Raw genomic sequence first — 18,776 nt, 5'->3', positions numbered from 1 at the left:
GCACTCAACTGCTTATTTCTGGGACTGCTTCTAGGGCTGGTCAACTAAAACAGTGACCCATTAAAGGAGTTGGGAATGGCTACACAGTTTTCACTAGGGATGACTGGATATTTGGAAATATTCACTAATCATAAATATAAGGGAGAAAATATGCATGTTTAAATAAGAAATTGGATAGTTGAAACTGAGGTGCTGACAGGATCACCCAGGGGGACATGTTCTGTAGACAACTGAAAATATGGAATTAGAGATTAGAGAAGTACAGACTGGAGATAAGTGTCTAGGAGTTATCAGTGTACATAGGCAGGTGCTAAAGCCATGAAAATGGCTAAGATGACCAAAATGCTTATTTACAGAGTAAAGGACAGGGAGAATGGATGTTGGAGGACAACTAGCAGCCTGTATAACAAACACTAACTAAATAGCATTCTCTTCTCCCCTAAAGCTGAGTATAGCTAGGTAAGGAATAATTTTTAATTAGTGTTTAAATCCACAGAGCCCAGCACGGTGCCTGGGCAGTAAACTTTCAAGAAATGTAGAATTAAGTTTCATTCACACTATATAGTTATCACAAAGCATGAATCAGACCTTAGAGCTCTGTGCTCAATCTTGAAGACAATGTTTTTCATTGTCTCTTATAAAAACCTAAAATCTTATCCCCCACCCAACCCATCCTAATTTGCTCTAACAGAGGAGGAAGACAGTGTTTTCTGTTTTGCCAGTTAGCTTAATTAGAGTAGGCTGCTGGTGATGCCAAAGTCTGTGGTTCCATCCCTTATATAGTATCTGATTTGAGGAGAGAAATTATAAAGCAGTCATCTTTCCTCTGCGCGACCTCGGGGATAGTTAACTTCTCAGGCCTCATCCGAGGAAGTGGTAAAACTCATCATCTTTCATATACTTGCTGTGAAGTGAGACGATGCCTGGAAAGTGCTGAGATTCCTCAGCTTAGCACAATCAAGGACCCGTCAAGCCTTACTTTCTGCAGCTTGCACCAAGCAAACGATAGCCTTGTTAATTTAGCTCGTCTTCCAAGTATAAGATCACATTACGAGCCCCCACGTTTACCTATCACCGGTAAAATGGTACGGCACTCCCTCCCTGCCACAAAGCACTAGGCGCTTTACGACAGTGTGCGACCCCGCGCCTGACAGGAACGCCTAGTCCCATGGGCTCTGACCGCTCCAGCCAATCGCGCTGCTGCCGACCCATGACGTAAGCTGCTCTTGTGCATGCGCAGGGCGGGGAGACCTTGGCGAGGCGGCAGAGGAGCTTAGCGGAGGTGAAAGCATTGGCGGAGAGGAAAGTTGAGCGGTAAAATGCAGAGCTGGAGTCGTGTGTATTGCTCCTTGGCCAAGGTGAGGGCCGGCTGGGTGGGGTCGTGCGGAACCAGAGGCACAGAAGGGCCTGCTGACGGAGTCCGGACGCGGCCTAACTGGTGGGGCGAGAGAGGCCGGCGGTCGGGCCGGGACCACCCGCGGCCCCGCCCCTGAGCAGGCTCTGCCCGGGCCGCGACCGGAGCAAAGACCCGGGCGGCGGAGAGGCCCCGCCTGTTGTGTGACGGCCAGCAGTTACTCACTGTCCACTCCCAAGCCTGGGCCCTGGGCACACAGGCTTCTCCACCTTGGCAGAGGAAGTAGAAATAGCACTTGCCCCGTCTGGTCTGGCTTTTCATACGTTCTACCTTTTATCTCGAATCCTAATCTCAGCCCTAGAGTGGCAGTGGGCAGGTAACCTTGCGGCTGCTCCTTGAAACAGCCAGACGCAGTCAGCCCCGGCAGGTAACCCTAAGAATTCCTCAGAGGCCTCTTCATTGTTTGCAGCTTTAAGGTAGTGTCCATTGCCTTCCCTCCTAGACGCTTGCAGCAGGTTATCTTTCGTTACGACAGCTCTCCCATTTCATCTCCGTGTCGAATACAGCCAGATTGTACGTATGTGGGATCGTAGCTGAGTACTGTGCTGATGGATACCTTAAAGATCATATGCTGATCAAACTCCTTTGTGTCTAGGATGAGTAATCTGTGTTCCTGAGAGTTAATGTAATATGCTAGGAGGTACATTTTTAGTTAGAGGGGGAGCAGGGATTAAAAGTCAGGACTGACGTTTGGTTGGTCTGCTCCACTTTGGCCTACCGTCCTGACCCCAGGTGCCTTGAGTTACCTTGGAGTAGAGACCATGACTGCATTAGTGTGGGTTTCATCACTGCCTCCCGTTTGCCTGCTGTGATAGGAGCTATTTGCTTTGTTTCTTTGTGCCTCCCTGTTCTTAGCGTAGGAGAGAGTAGACGTCCATAGAGATTTTTTATGGAGGTTGTGATGCAGTCTGAGTAGCTGTTGAATGGCAGTAACTGCGTTTTCCAAAGTGGCATTGTCTAATTTCTGTTCCTAGTTAACTGTTCAGGAGCATCTTCATAGGTTGTACGTGGTAGTTTGAGTTAGGAAACAGCAGTTACAAGTAGGATTGTAATAATACAGATTATTGGGTACTTAAGTTAGAACTCTAAGAACTTTAACTGTGACATTAAAATGATCCCTGGCGCCAGAAATTAGCCGTGCTTTCTGAAACTTTAAGAAAACTTCACTCCACGGAATAACACTTTTTGTTGGGCTAACTATGACATAGTTTCTTGAATATTCATAATGAAAAGATAGTGTGGTGAGCTGAGGTGGAGAGTTTAATTGTTATGAAAGAGGAGAAATTGATGTGTAATCTCTATGTGGCAATGGAAGATATATTAATCATAATAAGTGCTTGATAAAGTTTGCTCCATTTATTACATTTTCATGGACCTTCAGTAGTTCACTGTTTTGAATTCACATTTTACATCATATGAACAATTTTCTTTTCCAGAGAGGCCATTTCAATCGAATATCTCATGGCTTACAGGGAGTTTCTGCAGTTCCTCTGAGAACTTACGCTGATCAACCAAGTAAGTACTTAGTAAAACAGTTTTTCCTCACATTATTTCATAGTTCCTTTGTGTTTAAATGTAAAAGTAAGTGAATATTAGAGTAACTGGTAATAAAATAGTAGGTCATAGAATTCGTTTGTTCATCTGTGTATTCACTTAAATGTTTATTGAGCACCTAGTGTCTCCAGGCAGTGAACAAGGCAAAGCCCTATACTTTTGGAACTAATAGTCTGGTGACAAAAGACAAACAATACTGAAGTAATAGGTAAATATTTTGGGTAGTGATTGAAAATTAAAGCGGGCAACGGAGAGGAACAAAGACTATTTTAGATAGGCTGTCAGGACTTTTCTAAGGAAATGATGTCTGAGTGAAGGGAGGGAGTGAGGTTATTTCAGGCAGACAGAAACAACATGACAAGGGTGTGAGGTGAGAACTAGCTTGTGAGGTTTAAGGCATTGCAGAAAAGGCCGGTGTGGCTGGAGGATGTAAAATCAGAGAGGTAGGCGGGGATCAGTTCATGGTGGGAGGGTTTTGGAAGCCAGGTGAAGGAGTTTGGATTTTATTCCCAAGTGTGGTGGGAAAGCCAACGAGGGTTTTGAGCAGGGGATGATTTTTGAATGTTTACATTGAAAAAGTTAGGGGCGCCTGGGTGGCTCAGTCAGTTAAGCGTCCGACTTCGGCTCAGGTCATGATCTCATGGCTTGTTAGTTCGAGCTCTATGTGGGGCTCTGTGCTGACAGCTCAGAGCCTGGAGCCTGCTTCGGATTCTGTGTCTCTCTCCCTCTCTCTCTCTCTGCCCCTTCCCTGCTCACACTCTGTCTCTATCTCTCAAAAATAAATAAACATCAAAAAAAAAAAAAAAAGAAAAAGTTAATTCTGTCCACTGGGTGAGGTTAAGTGTGGTGGTTATTTGACATGGTTTAGAATGGTAAGATGACTTTTTGACATCCTGAGCGAAGATTTTGATGGGCTTGTCAAAAACATAGGACTAGAAGGATATACCCTGAAAGGAAGCTATGAAAGCTATGGATTATGGATATTTTCCTTTTTTAAAAAATATTTTTGAAGCTTCTGTAAATGACACATATTTTGTTTTTCAGCTATTTAAAACAGGAAGTTAATAGGCTTGTTTTTTTTTGTTTTTGTTTTTGGTTTTTTAATTTTCCTATGGTACCATCCAGTATGGTACCTGGTACAAAGTAAGTAACCAGCAACAACAACAGTAATAGTAACTGATTCACTGAGGGCTTACTCTGTCTCAAGCAGTCTTTAATCCTTGTTGCCATCTTGTAAGATATGTGCTTCCATTTTCCCCATTTTATAACTGGAGGAACTGAGTGAAAAGAGGTTCAGCTAAGAAAGGACAGAATTGGGAAAATTCTTCTGACCCTAGAGCCTACATTTTTTTTTTAACCTTTTTAATGTTTGTTTATTTTTGAGAGAGAGCACGTGCAAGCGGGGGAAGAGCAGAGAAAGAGGGAGACAGAATCCGAAGCAGGCTCTAGCCTCTGTGCTGTGTGCAGCACAGAGCCTGACACGGAGCTCAAACCCACGAACCGTGAGATATGACCTGGGCCGAAGTGAGACGCTTAACCGACTGAGCCACTCAGGTGCCCCTAGGGCCTACGTTTTTAATTTCTGTTCTGTTTGGTCAGCTTCTGTTGAGTATTTGTTGATGAGAGCAACTGGAGGAGTTCAAAATTTCTTATAATACAGTCCCTGTTACAACATCTGGAAGATGTTTGAATAACTGTATGAACCAAATTCATCAAGATTTGAAGAGTGATGTGTGTTATTGTGGTAGGACCTTCTGTTTCATGACAGGAGTGGACTCACAGCACTTAATCACTCACATTAGCTACATTCATTCCTCAGTTCAACAACTATGGGGTATATACTATGTGCTAGTGACTGGGATGATGCAGTGAACAAGTCAGACAAGATGCAGCTTTTTTAAAAAATTTTTTTATTTAAAAAAAATTTTTTTTAATGTTTATTTATTTTTGAAAGAGATGGAGACAGAGCATGAATGGAGGAGGGGCAGAGAGAGAGGGAGGCACAGAATCCGAAGCAGGCTCCAGGCTCTGAGCTGTCAGCACAGCCTGTCACGGGGCTCAAACTCACGAACCACGAGATCATGATCTTAGCCGAAGTTGGACGCTTAACCGACTGAGCCACCCAGGTGCCCCCAAGATGCAGCTTTTGTAGAGTTTATAGTCCATTTGGGCAAGACAAGCATCCATCCAATAATTGTGATAAGCGGAGAGCCTGGATGGCTCAGTCAGTTAGGAGTCCGGCTTCAGCTCAGGTGTGAGGTCGGGCTCTGTGCTGACAGCTCAGAGCCTGAAGCCTGCTTCGGATTTTGTGTTTCTCCCTCTCTCTCTGCCCTCCCCTGTTTGCACTCTGTCTCTCTCTCTCTCTCAAAAATAAACAAACATTAAAAAAAAAATTGTGGTAAAGACTCCATAGGCTAAATATAAGGGAGCTATGAAATCTGTATCCCGATGGAGAATGGTCACAGAATTCTTTCCTAAGGAAACGATGTTGATATCTGAAAAGGGTTGGGGTGGGAGTGGGTATGGGAGGAGGTGTTCCAGGTAGAAGGAGCAGCATGTGGGGAGTATTTTGATGTGAGAAGGAGCACAGTGCCTTTAAGGAGCTTGAAAAGGGCCAGTGTGGCTGAAGTGTGTTGAAGATTGAGAGTTGACCTCTGCAGATAATGAAAGACCCTAACTCTTTATTTTAATGACAGTTGGAAGTCATCGGGAGTGTTTTAAGCAGAGGCCTGATATGATTTGTTTTTTGTTTTTTTTTTTAAGTTTATTTATTTTTGAGAGACAGCACAGACGCGCATGCCAACAGGGGAAGAGGGTAGAGGGAGAGGGAGAGAGAGAAAAACCCATGCTGTTAGTGCCAAGCCGATTCTGGGCTTGATCTCTTGAATCATGAGGTCATAACCTGAGCTGAAATCAGACATTTAACCGACTGAGCCACCCAGTGCCCTGATATGATTTGTTTTTAAAGATCATTCTTGCTGCAGATTGGAGTTTTTATTGTAATGCTTTTTGCTTTTTCTCTCTTATTAGACTAGAAGAACCAGGGCTGTGTCATTATAGGTATCCAAAGACCTTAGAATAGTGTCTAATGCTCAGTAAATGTTTGTTGAATGAAAAAGAAAAGACCAATGAAGAAGGAGAGAGTAATGTCTGGGTCGGGTTTTAGTGGGAGAGAACACTGGAGTAGCATTGGTGTTACGGAGATTGGAGGTTGTGAGATTGGGAGGTGGATCTGAGGAGGGAAGAAACATCCGTCCAGTGCCTTGTATGCACCTAGCATCATCCCAGGATGTTGACATGCATTGTTATCTTTGACCTCAAACCCTGAGGTGTAGGTATTACTGTCACTATTATTCCTATGTTACATCAAAAGCAGAGAGATTAAATATTTGCCCAAGAATTTACGAAGGGGTAGAGCTCATGTTTGAACACCAGTTTTTCTTTTCGTTTCGTTTTCTTTTCTTTTTTCTTTCTTTCTTTCTTTCTTTCTTTCTTTCTTTCTTTCTTTCTTTCTTTCTTTCTTTCTTTCTTTCAACTTCAAATCCTTTTTTCTTTTACTATATTTCTCCTTTATGGATTAGGGAGGTTGTAGGGTAATGATCAGAAAGTAAAGAATTCTTATAGAATTCAGGATTTTAGAGGCTGGGCAGTTTTGGGTGATGACAAGTATAGGATGTTACTATGAAAGGGTCACTAAAATTGGAGATTAAGGCCGTTGATAATTTAAAAAGGGCCCCTCTACCCCCCAAAACAAATAAACCTTGCCAAGTAGCTCTTATACTCATTTAGTGAATTTGGTAATTAATAATTCCTGCCTTATGATATGTTTTTTCTTACCCCTTTTTTTACTTTTAAAAATAATCTTGATTTATGTATATTTTGAAACATGCCTGTTTTCCCTAACTGTAGTGTCAGGTTACTGAAGGTAGTGATTTCCTCTTGGGTAGGTGTTCATAAATATTTGTTGCTTTCGTTATGTTAATGAAGGAGCTTTTTGTCATTTTAGTTGGAGTTCCTGATTGCTCTGGAGATGATGGGGTCATCTGAGTGTTCTGCATGGCATTAGGACAGGAAGGTATAGGAGTGAGTGGAGGCTTATGAATGGAAAGAACCTGCTTTGAACCCTGGCTGCATCACTTTCTAGTTGTGCAACCTTATGCAGGTTATCTAGTCACTCTCAGCCTTAGTTTCTTCCTGTGAAATGGAGGTCTGATAATTGTGTCATAGAGACATAAGGAGGCTTAAATGAGATGACATGAAATACTCAGCTCACTGCCTGGCACAGAATAAATTACCAAAATGGTAGATGTTATTGCAAACTGACTCCTTAAAATACATCTTGCACTTTGTTGATGATTATCATTTATTTGTAACTCAACACCTGTATTTCAGTGGTAGCCTTGATGACACGGTGTACTTATTTTCCTCACAGTGATATAATAAGTAACATTCGTAGAACACTTTTTCCTGCTTTTTCTCCTTCAGTTCATTTCATGGCATTAACTGCCATGTCTGTTGAAGTCCATCACGCCTAATTGTATCCCAGTATTTTTTAAAGCATCAGCCTGATAACTTTCTCCTGATACTTCACTGCCACCTAAAATGCAGATTGCTATGTAGCTGTCTTCTGCCGTACTTCTAACTTAGTCATCTTTCTCCCATGATACTGATTTGTGTGTCCTGTTTGGTCTTTGTTTTTCACTCTTTTTTTTTTTTTTTTTTTTTAATTTTTTTTTTTTTTTTCAACATTTATTTTTGGGACAGAGAGAGACAGAGCATGAATGGGGGAGGGGCAGAGACAGAGGGAGACACAGAATCGGAAACAGGCTCCAGGCTCTGAGCCATCAGCCCAGAGCCTGACGCGGGGCTCGAACTCAAGGACCGTGAGATCGTGACCTGGCTGAAGTCGGACGCTTAACCGACTGCGCCACCCAGGCGCCCCTGTTTTTCACTCTTAAAGGCTAGAGCTAATTTTGTAAAATTAACCATCAAGTGTTCCTTAATGTGTTTCATTTAATTATTTGTCTGTATTCTGGTTTTTAAAAGTGTATGTGGGAATCAAATTGAGAAATGCTTTTGGACAAGGAGGTGGTGAGTCAGAATTGTGTGTTGTAAACTTTTTACCTGCGTGCAGCCTCTGTATAGGTGAGAGCCAACTGGTTTGTCTTTGCAACCTTTCGTTATGAAAAATTGCAAATGTTCGGAAAAGTTGTAAGAATTTTCCAGTGAACATTCATAGATACTTCCACTAACATTTTACTGTACTTAAACTGTCATGTATCTGTTCATCCATTTAGCCACCCTTCAGTCCACCTTACTTTTTTGACACATTTAAAAGTAAATTGCAGACATCCCCTAAATACTGGCTTGTTTTTGAAGGTTTGTTACTGGATCACACCCTCCTATAGTCTCAGCTGACTGATCTTCAGAGAATTTTCCTTTTTCCCTTCTTTTTTGTTCTCCCTAGCACTTTAGTGGTGTTCTGATGGAACGGTACATCTAATATCTTCAGTGAGGGGTGAATGGTTTTAAATTTTTGGTATTTTGTATAGTTAAAAAAAAATCTAAGAGCACGATGGGAAATGAAACTAAAATTTTTGGCTATTTCATGTTTAAATTTATTTATTATTATTATTTTTTTCAACGTTTATTTATTTTTGGGACAGAGAGAGACAGAGCATGAACGGGGGAGGGGCAGAGAGAGAGGGAGACACAGAATCGGAAACAGGCTCCAGGCTCTGAGCCATCAGCCCAGAGCCCGACGCGGGGCTCGAACTCCCGGACCGCGAGATCGTGACCTGGCTGAAGTCGGACGCTCAACCGACTGCGCCACCCAGGCGCCCCCATGTTTAAATTTATTTAATTAACATATACTTCAATCAGAAAAGATGTTAAAAATTCAGCAAAGAAACCTGTTTTTTGTAGCTTGTGTTTCATTACTGTGAATTAAAAATTAGAATCCAAATTAAAAAATATTGTTTAGGCCATCATTTGGTTCAAAACTTGAAAATAGATACACACTTTATTATGTACTTAATTCTGAACATGAATCAGGGAACCAGACAGCTTAGCCAAAGAGCACAAGTGGATCGATGAAACTTGAAACGATCCTTTTTTCATGTATTGGACTAGCTATATATTTTTTTCATGTACTGAGTAATCCTAATTATCATTTGATATAACCAAGGAGAATCAGTACTTTTATTTATTCAGTAGGAAGGATTCTTAGGTTTTGTGGGTTGGATAACTTCTTAGTTCAGGGGTTCTGTGTTTCTTTTCAGTCCTGCAGAAGTTTTTTGATGATACTAGCACTCCCATCCCTTGGAGGGGTGGGTGTTTTCTTGAGGAGGGATGATCAGAAATTAAAACTGCCATCTTCAGAGGTCAGAATATAGCTACCATATAGCAAATATTTATTATGTATGCTCCAAGTATTGTGCTAAGCTATTTGCATATTTTGTATCATGCCCCTATGAAGTAGGTTTTTTTGTAGTCTTTGTTTTCCAGTTAGAGAAACTGAAGGTGAAGTGAAACAGGTTAAATTACTCTCCTAAGGTTAGATGTCTAATAATTATAAAGCTTGATTATTGCTCTTAGGATTTTAGTTTATGATAGTTGAAATTGAGGAATAGAATACCGTTGAATAATGGGATGACCATTGGAAATAGAGACAAAAAGCTTAAATTTTGTCTCTGCCAGTCACTTGCTATATGACCTTGGGCAAGTTAACTGACCTCTCTGAACCTAGTGTTTCTTATCTGTGAAATGTCAGTTATATGTCATCCTTACCGTCTTCATAAGAAGTTCTGAGAATCAAACAGGATAATAGATGTGAAAATGTGTTATAAACTGCTAAATGCTTGGGGTTGTAAGGATAGTAGAGGCGGAGGAGAAGGGAGACTGTCTCCTAACTCTTTCAAGCCAGTGTATTTTTATTTGAAGTTGGCTTGAGAACAGTGGGAATAATTGGACTTCTTTTCCATTTGCATTATAATTATTATATTACTAAGGCTGCTGATCAAAGTTAATTTCCTTTTCTATCTTCATATGGTAAATGTCCAGAGTAGTTCACTTAATGTTCTGGTTAGCCTGTTATAAACTATATGAAATTTATCAGTATTCAAATAAAGTCCAAAACGTGTTTGCCATCTATTACAGGGAAGCTGGTTTTTCTCCCTGTATCTCAAGTACAGTACCTGGAATCATATCATTCTTAAGTTTATTGACAGCTCTAAGGATATACAAAATTTAATCCTGACATTAGTCATTTAAGGTAGTGTTATTGTTTCTTTTATGACAGAAAAATTAAGTCACTTGGTTACACAGCTAATAAGTGTTAGAGCTGAGATTTGAAGACAAGTATGTCAGATTCCAAAGTTCTCTCCCTCATGCAGATGTGTCTTCTAGTGTCACTAAAAGCCTGTCTTGTTGTTATTAAGTAAAACGGTGTGGAATTTAGCAAGGTCAGTGGATACAGTGGATATAGAACTCTGTTGTATTTCCATATGTCATAATGAACAAATAGAATATGAAATTTAAAAATGCCAGTTTTAGTTAACATCACAGAATGTTAAGTACCTAGGAATAAAATAGTACTGGGTAGAACATTCTGGTTCCTTGTACTTTCTTGGAGGTTTAAAGTATCAGATTTTTTGTTTGTTTTTTTAATGTACTATTTTTGGTCCATATTAAGCAATTTACTGTTTATATCAATTTGCTTTTATTGTAGTTGATGCTGATGTAACAGTGATAGGATCTGGTCCCGGAGGATATGTTGCCGCTATTAAAGCTGCCCAGTTGGGCTTCAAGGTAAAGTTTAGACTAAACGAGGTGTTGATTTATTTTTATTTGGAAGGACTTGATAATATTCACAAAATACTTTGCACCTAAATAACAGTGGTAAATAATGTCTTTATTCTATAAGTTCTATTTAGGCCTGAGACGAGTGAAGAGTGTTATTCAGTTGTGGTAGTCTCATGAAATAGCAGAGTCCATTATTCCCAACTCCCCACAGTGCTTCGCACGTTTGGCTACTAACTTCACTTTGGAAGCAACAGTAATAGAACTAAAAGCATGTGTTTGGTAATGTTAAACAAAAATGTCTTAGAATAATTCACATTTGGGTTAGCCTACATTTAGTATTACTCAGATGATAAATTTTAAAGGACTCTATTTCATTCTCACAAATGCAAACTTATTTTGTACAAGAATTAGGACAGATACATGGGAATTTTAGTGAACTGAAACTCTGCAGGTTATGTGCCGTTAAATAACATTTTCTTTGGTTGTAGACAGTCTGCGTTGAGAAAAATGAAACGCTTGGTGGAACGTGCTTGAACGTCGGTTGTATCCCTTCTAAGGTGAGCGTGTGTTTCGTACAGTGCAAAGGCTTCTGTCATTAGCCACCAGCTAGAAGGATATGTTAAGACTAGAGTATTAGACTAATACAGTTACTAAAAAATAAACAACCCAAGGTTGATAAAAAACATGTTCTCCTTGGTAAAGCTTAAGCAGTGCTTTCAGCAGTCTGCCATATATTCCTGAAATTGCTTCTTTGTTTTGGAATCCCTAGCCTTTCCATTCAAACAGACTCTCATGTTCCATTTTTCTCTTTAGTTCTCCTTTACCAACGAAACAGATCATAGGCAGTAAATTCTTTTAGGTGCTTTTGGATGTAGACAGGACTGCCCTTTTCACCTGCCCCCTGAAGAGGGTACCTATTCCTTTGCTTTTAAAGAAAGTAAAGGTGTTTTGTTTTTCAGTCCTGCTGTTGAACATTGTGTCATTATTTGACTTAGATTAATTACATAAGAACAGAAACTGAATTGTTGTAGTCCTTTGTACTGTTGCATGCAGGGGATGTCATTTCTTAAGTGCTTTTTTATCGTATATAGTCTTATTAACATTTCATCATTTTGTCTATTTAGGCTTTATTAAATAACTCTCATTATTACCATATGGCCCATGGAAAAGATTTTGCATCTAGGGGAATTGAAAGTAAGTATACCTTTCATATTTAGCAATATTACCAGCCATACTTGACTCTTCCAGTTAAAGACTTCTGTATGTCTAATGAGTAATACATGTTTCATTGAGGAAAGAGTAAAAAAAAGATATTAAAAATAGAGATTTACTTAAGGCTTAAATCCAGATTTCTACTATGACATCTTCTGTTCCTTTGACAACTTTTGTGTGAAGTCTGCTCTGTGTGTGTGTGTGTGTGTGTGTGTGTGTGTGTGTGTGTATGTGTGTATGAAGAGTCAGTTTCAATTTCCCTGAAACCTGGAGATCTCGAGGTGGGGAGTTGGCACTGGATTCCTGAGTGCTCTAGGCAGATCAGGAAGGAAGGAAGGAAGGATGGACAGACTGCTTAGGTTGTTGGTAGTGTGGCAAGAACAAAGGAGAGAGTGGGGAATGCAATCCAGTGTAAAAGGAGGGCATTTCATTTTAATTTGGTAAATCTTGTCTCCCACCATTCTTTTTGGGCTGTTTTCATTTCATCCTTTTTCACCAATTGTTGACAGATACATCCAGAAGGGTAGTCTGTTCTAGAAAGAGCTTAAACATACCAGTGGGTATGGAGGGGTAATCATTTTTCTTTCATTTGTTTGTTGCAATAGTTTCTGAAAGAATGGGCTGTAGTAGGCAATCCAGTGGGTATAGAGGTGATATGTACACATTAAAGCAAACATATCAAAGTAGATGAAAGGTAGAATCAAAACCCACTTTCCTGACTCAGGAAAGAAGAAACGGTTTAGTCAAGAGACTTGCATCATAGGCCAAGCTTCCTCTTCTAGTTCTATGACCTAGGTAAATCAGATCTCTCAGGGTCTCTGTTTCCTCATCTCTGAGATATGGGTTGATTGCGTGTGCAGATTGCTAAGATCTCCCTCTTTTGAAGTTCTGTTGAGTTGAGCTGCTTTGTTTTCTTATGTTGTTGCTTCAGAGTTAGGAGTTAAATGAGGGATTTTTTTTTTTTTTTTTTAAGTTTATTTATTTTGAGAGAGAGAGAGAGTACACGCAAGTGGTAGAGAATCAGAGACAGAGGGAGAGAGACCATTGCAAGCAGTCTCTGCAGTGTGGAGCCTGATGCGGGGCTCGAACCCACAAACCATGAGATCATGACCTGAGCTGAAGTCGGATGCTTAACCAACGGAGCAACCCAGGCAACCCAAATGAGGGATTAAATCCAGTTGATTAAACTCTTTTATGTTAAGTTTCTATATTTAAACTTTTCAGATGAGTATTTTTGTTTTTGTTTTGTGAAGTTGTTCCTATTTAAAATTGCAGCTGGTGTTTTACTTTGCCATCTCTATTTAATTCTGTCCAGATTTATAGTCATCATAATGTGTTTGGAGAATGAGTATGTTGCCACGTGGGATGTAATGTGTATTTTGGACTGCCTTTTTCCCAAAGGTGGACTTTTTACTGTGTTTGATAAGTTTTATTGACCGTGATGTGTTGCTGTTGGCCTGTTTGCGAGCTACAATTATTATAGCAGTTACTACATGAGAAGTTTTAACACTGCCTTTTTTACAGTTCTGTAAGCATTAAGCTGAAATTTTCCAGACCTGATTAGTGAAAAATATCACATTGCGTCAAGAATTTAGCTAAGGACTAAAGATTTATTTAACAAATTACAGTGTCTGAAGTTCGCTTGAATTTAGAGAAGATGATGGAGCAGAAGAGTACAGCAGTAAAAGCTTTAACTGGTGGAATTGCCCACTTATTCAAACAGAATAAGGTCAGTGTTTTAATGTTCAGATGCCTACTTTATCTTATGTTCATATGAAGCATTCTGCTGATAGAGTGATGCCCTTAGAACTTAATGCTTGGGGGTATTATATATATATTTTTAATGTTTATTTTTGAGAGAGAGTGAGAGACAGAGTATGAGTGGGGGAGGGGTAGAGGGAGAAGGGGGACACAGAATCCGAAGCAGGCTCCAGGCTCTGAGCTGTCAGCACAGAGCCTGACACGGGGCTTGAACCCACAAACCATGAGATCATGACCTGAACAGAAGTTGGCTATTTAACTGACTGAGCCACACAGGCACCCCTATCTTTTTTTTTTTTTCCTGCTGGGGATATTAATTTAAAACTGTGTGCTAACCTGAAATAGATTCCCTGACGTATATAACAAGTTTTTTGCTGCTCTATGCGTAACCTTATTAAGTAAGGAAGTATTTTGTACTGGGTGTATTATTTAATAGAGTGCTTTTATTTTCCTCCCCATTAATCATGTTTTTTTATTTTTATTAAAAAAAATTTTTTTTAATGTTTATTTTTGAGAGAGACAGAGACAGAGTGTGAGCAGGGCAGGGGCAGAGAGCAAGGGAGACAGAAACCAGAGCAGGCTCCAGGCTCTCTGAGTAAGCTGTCAGCACAAAGCCTGATGCGGAGCTCGAACTCACAAACCGTGAGATCATGACCTGAGCCGAAGTTGGATCCTCAACCAACTGAGGCACCCAGGCGCCCCATGTTTTTTTAATTGCAAACATCATTTTAAACTTTGTGAATGTATAAATATTATTTTGTTGAAGGTTGTTCACGTAAATGGATATGGAAAGATAACAGGCAAAAATCAGGTCACTGCTATGAAAGCCGATGGCAGCACTCAAGTTATTGATACAAAGAACATTCTTATAGCTACAGGGTCAGAAGTTACTCCTTTTCCTGGAATTACGGTATGCTTTTTACAACTGTTATAACCTTCCTTCAGGAAGACCTTTTATAAACTACTTTATTCATGCTATTTATGCACTTTGAATGAAAAACTTCTAACTGAAATACTATATGTTGACACTCAGCTTTGGGAAGCTGTCTCTATTTTGCAGTGATTTTGACCAGAAATAGAACATTTCATATTAAGATAGACTTGGGTTCATTTTGTAGTTAAAATGGACCATTTTGTTTTGAAATATTGAATGATGAAATTTCAAGTGAGCATTTTTAATGGGATTTGTTAAAATGGACTGTAAGGGATGGGGGAGAGGGGAAAGTGGGTGATGGGCACTGAGGAGGGCACTTGTTGGGATGAGTGCTGGATGTTGTATGGGAGCCAGTCTGACAATAAATTATATTAAAAAGAATTGAATGTAAGGATAGAAGTCATAGATACCTCAGAACAGATAAATGTCTTAGTATTTTTTGTGAGCTCATTTATAAGGCAGTAGGTTTTTCCAAATCATTTTGATTGTATATATTTTGTTATAGATTGATGAAGATACAATAGTGTCGTCTACAGGTGCTCTATCTTTAAAAAAAGTTCCAGAAAAGATGGTTGTCATTGGTGCAGGAGTAATAGGTGTAGAATTGGTAAGTAATGCCTCTTCTTCTCTTACTGCCTTCATGGAGTTGGAAGGAACTTAATGGTCTCCTGTTTGATTCTTTTTACAACATTGTAGGCAGATCAACATTGAGTTTTGCTTAAACACTTCTAGTATTACTAGAATTACTAATTTTTAAGACAACCAATTTATATAATCATTAGTCATTAGAACATTCTCTTTTATTTTGAAATCTGCTTCCCTGTATCTTCTACCCTTTCTGTTTCCTAGGATGTTTAAAAAATCTGACAGCCCTTCAGTCCTTCAGAAGACAGTCCTCATCTTGAGCAAATTAGCTTTCAGATATGACTTCTGTGGTCTGGCTCTTCCCTCTCCATCCTTATCTTGATCCCTCTTAAGTTTTGTCAGACTACTTGCAATTCTCCTGAGAACCTTGCTGTTTCATGCTTTTCTGCCTTCTTTGTTCTCCCTTCCTGTCCATCTGGTGACTTTTCTGTATTACCAGCAACCTCTTCTCTCCATTTTCAGGTATCCTTTCCCAGGGCTGTTGGATCTTGATAGCACAAAGAACTGCTTCACTTGTGAAATCACAAATTCAGACGTTGTGTTCTCTAACCATAACCTCCTTTCCTCTCTTACTCAGGTTTTCTCAGCACACAGGTGGTTTATCAGGTGTCCCTCTGTGTCTTTGCTCTCTGCACGTCCTGTCTTGACTGCTTTCCTGATCCACTTAGATTCCATAGTCCATCACCTTAGCCACTCTTCTTGAGTCCCTTGCCTCCTTGTTCCCTCATCCTTGCTGGCAGAGCTCTAGTCCTGAGGAAATTCAGCTGTCTGCTCTTTGTTTTTTTAAATTGTAGTCGACCTACAGTGTGACGTTAGTTTCAGGTGTACAACCTAGTGACTCCTCAGTTCTGTATATCACGCTGTGCTCACCACAGATGCGGCCCCACCTCACACCGTAAGACTCTATGACAGTACTGCTGTTACTTCCTGTGCTGTACCATTTATCCCCAGGACTTACTCATTCTGTAACTGGAAGCGTGTACCTCCCACTCTGTCACTTTTTGCCCATTCTGCCACTCCCCTCCCCTCCCTCCTGGCAACACCAGTTCTCTGTATTTATGGGTCTTTTTCTGTGTTGTTTGTTTTGTTGTGTTTAGTTCTTTTTTTTTTTTTTTTTTTTTTTGATACCACATACAAGTGAAATCATATGGTATTTGCAATATGTTATGAAAAATGTTGCTAAAGCTTATGTCTGATAGATTGCTACCTGTTTTCTGCTAGGGATTTTATAGTTTCAGGTCTTACATTAGGTCTTTAATCCATTTTGAGTTTATTTTTGTGTATGGTGTAGAAAAGTGGTCCAGTTTCATTCTTTGACGTGTGACTGTTCAGTTTTCCTGACACCATTTATTAAAGAGACTGTCTTCTCCCTATTGCATAAGTTTTCTTTCTTTATTATAGACCATATAAACATAGGTTTATTTCTGGGCTTCCTAGTTTGTTCATTGGTCTGTGTGTCTCTCTTGTGCCATTAATACACTTTTTCGATTATTGTATTTTTGTAGTATATCTTGAAATCTGGGATTGTGTTACCTCCAGCTTTGTTTTTATTTCTCAAGATTGCTTTGGCTATTATGGGTCTTCTGTGGTTCCGTACAAATTTTAAGATTATTTGTTTTAGTTCTGTGAAAATTACGTTTGGTATTTTGGTAGGATTGCATTGAGCCTTTGGATTGCTTTGGAGAGTATGGACATTTTAAGAATCTTAATTCTTCCAGTCTGAGCATGGTATGTCTTTCATCAGTGTTTGAAAGTTTTCAGAGTATATGTCTTTCACCTGCTCAGTTAAGTTTATTCCTAGGTATTTCATTCTTTTTGGTGCAATTGTAAATGCAATTATTTTCTTAATTTCTTTCTGCCACTTAGTTATTAGTGTATAGAAGTGTAACCAGTTTGTATATGTTGGTTTTGTATATGCTGCATCTTCACTGAATACATTTATTCTGATGGTTTTTGGGTGGAGTCTTGAGGGTTTTCTGTGTATAGTGTTCTGTCATCCTCAGATGGTGAGTTTTACTTCTTTCTTACCAGTTTGGATGCCTTTTATTTCTTGTCTGGTTGCTGTGGCTGGGGTGAAGGTGGTGGGAGTGGCCATCTTGTCGTGTTCCTGATCTTAGTGGAAAAGCTGTCAGGTTTTTACTGTTGAGTATGATGTTATCTGTGGATTTGTCATATACGCTTTATCACGTTGAGGTATTTTCCTTCTAAACTTACTTTGTTAAGAGTTTTTATCGTGTTGAATTTTGGCCAAATTTTTTTCTGCATCTGTTGAGATGATCATACCAATTTTCATCCTTCATTCATTTTGTTAATGTGGCATGTCACATTGATTGATTGGAGGATACTGAACCGTCTCCAGAATAGATCTAACTTCATCATGATGAATCCTTTTTTTTTTTGTTTTTAATTTTTATTATTTTTTTTTTCATGTTTATTTTTTGAGAGAGAGCATAAGTTGGGGGGGAGAGAGAGAGAGGGGCTTGGGGGAGACACAGAATCTGAAGCAGGCTCCAGGCTCTGAGCTGTCAGCACAGAGCCCAACGCGGGGCTTGAACTCACGGACCATGAGATCATACCTGAGCTGAAGTCGGATGCTTAACCAACTGAGCCACCCAGATGCCCCTGATTTTAATCTTCAATTTGGTGAGACCTTTTTAGTGGCATATCCTGGAGAATGTTCCATGTGCACTTGAAAAGAATGTGTTTTCTGTTGCTTTTGGATGGAATGTTATGAATGTTCTGTTAGGTCCATCTAGTCTGATGTCTTGTTCAAAGACACGGTTTCCTTATTGACTTTCTGCTTGATTTTCTCCATTGATGCAAGTTGGGTGTCCCCTGCTGTTACTGTGTTACGTCATTTCCTCTGTGTATGTCTGTTTTTATGTTCATACATTTAGGTGCTCCAATATTGGTTGCAGAGATACTTACAATTGTTACGTTCTTTTGTTGGATTGATCCCTTTGTCATTATGCAGTGCCCTTGTCTCTTGTTACAGTCTTTATATTTTATTTTTTAATTTTTATTTTATTTTAAAGTCTGTTTTGTATAATGTAAGTATTGATACCCTGGCTTTTTTTGGATACCATTTGCATGGAATATCTTTTTCCATCCCTTCCCTTTTGGTCTGTATTTTCTGAAGCAAGTCTCTTGTAGGCAGCATATAGATGGATCTTGTTTTTTTTATCTGTTCCATCAGCCATGTCTTTTGATTGGAGCATTTATTTACATTTAAAGTAATTATTGATAGGTATGTACTTAGTGCCTTTTGTTACTTGTTTCCTCATTGTTTTTGTAGTTCTCTTGCTCTTTTTCCTTGTGATTGAGGACTTTCTTTGGTGTTATGCTTGGCTTTCTCTCTCTCAATTTTTGTGTGTCTATTACAGGTTTTTGCTTTGTGGTTACCATGAGGTTCATAGATAACATCCTAAGTATATAGGATTCTAAGTAACATAT

At 39.5% G+C, this 18,776-nt stretch overlaps 1 protein-coding gene across 1 annotated transcript in view; it reads left to right on the top strand.

The window, feature by feature from the left end:
- Positions 1–1,215: 1,215 nt before the first annotated feature.
- Positions 1,216–18,776, top strand: part of DLD (dihydrolipoamide dehydrogenase) — a 35,390-nt gene continuing 17,829 nt past the window's right edge. The window contains exons 1-8 of the mRNA XM_045494436.1: positions 1,216–1,358; positions 2,851–2,929; positions 10,698–10,777; positions 11,260–11,328; positions 11,896–11,965; positions 13,612–13,712; positions 14,511–14,654; positions 15,184–15,285. Of these exons, the coding sequence (XP_045350392.1) occupies positions 1,320–1,358; positions 2,851–2,929; positions 10,698–10,777; positions 11,260–11,328; positions 11,896–11,965; positions 13,612–13,712; positions 14,511–14,654; positions 15,184–15,285 (684 nt within the window). The 5' untranslated portion in view covers positions 1,216–1,319. The remainder of the gene's footprint in view (positions 1,359–2,850; positions 2,930–10,697; positions 10,778–11,259; positions 11,329–11,895; positions 11,966–13,611; positions 13,713–14,510; positions 14,655–15,183; positions 15,286–18,776) is intronic.

This window comes from Leopardus geoffroyi, chromosome A2 (genome assembly GCF_018350155.1).
Source record: "Leopardus geoffroyi isolate Oge1 chromosome A2, O.geoffroyi_Oge1_pat1.0, whole genome shotgun sequence".
NCBI lineage: Eukaryota > Metazoa > Chordata > Mammalia > Carnivora > Felidae > Leopardus > Leopardus geoffroyi.
Note: the sequence above shows the minus strand (reverse complement) of the source record. Positions and strands in the feature narration are given on the sequence as shown.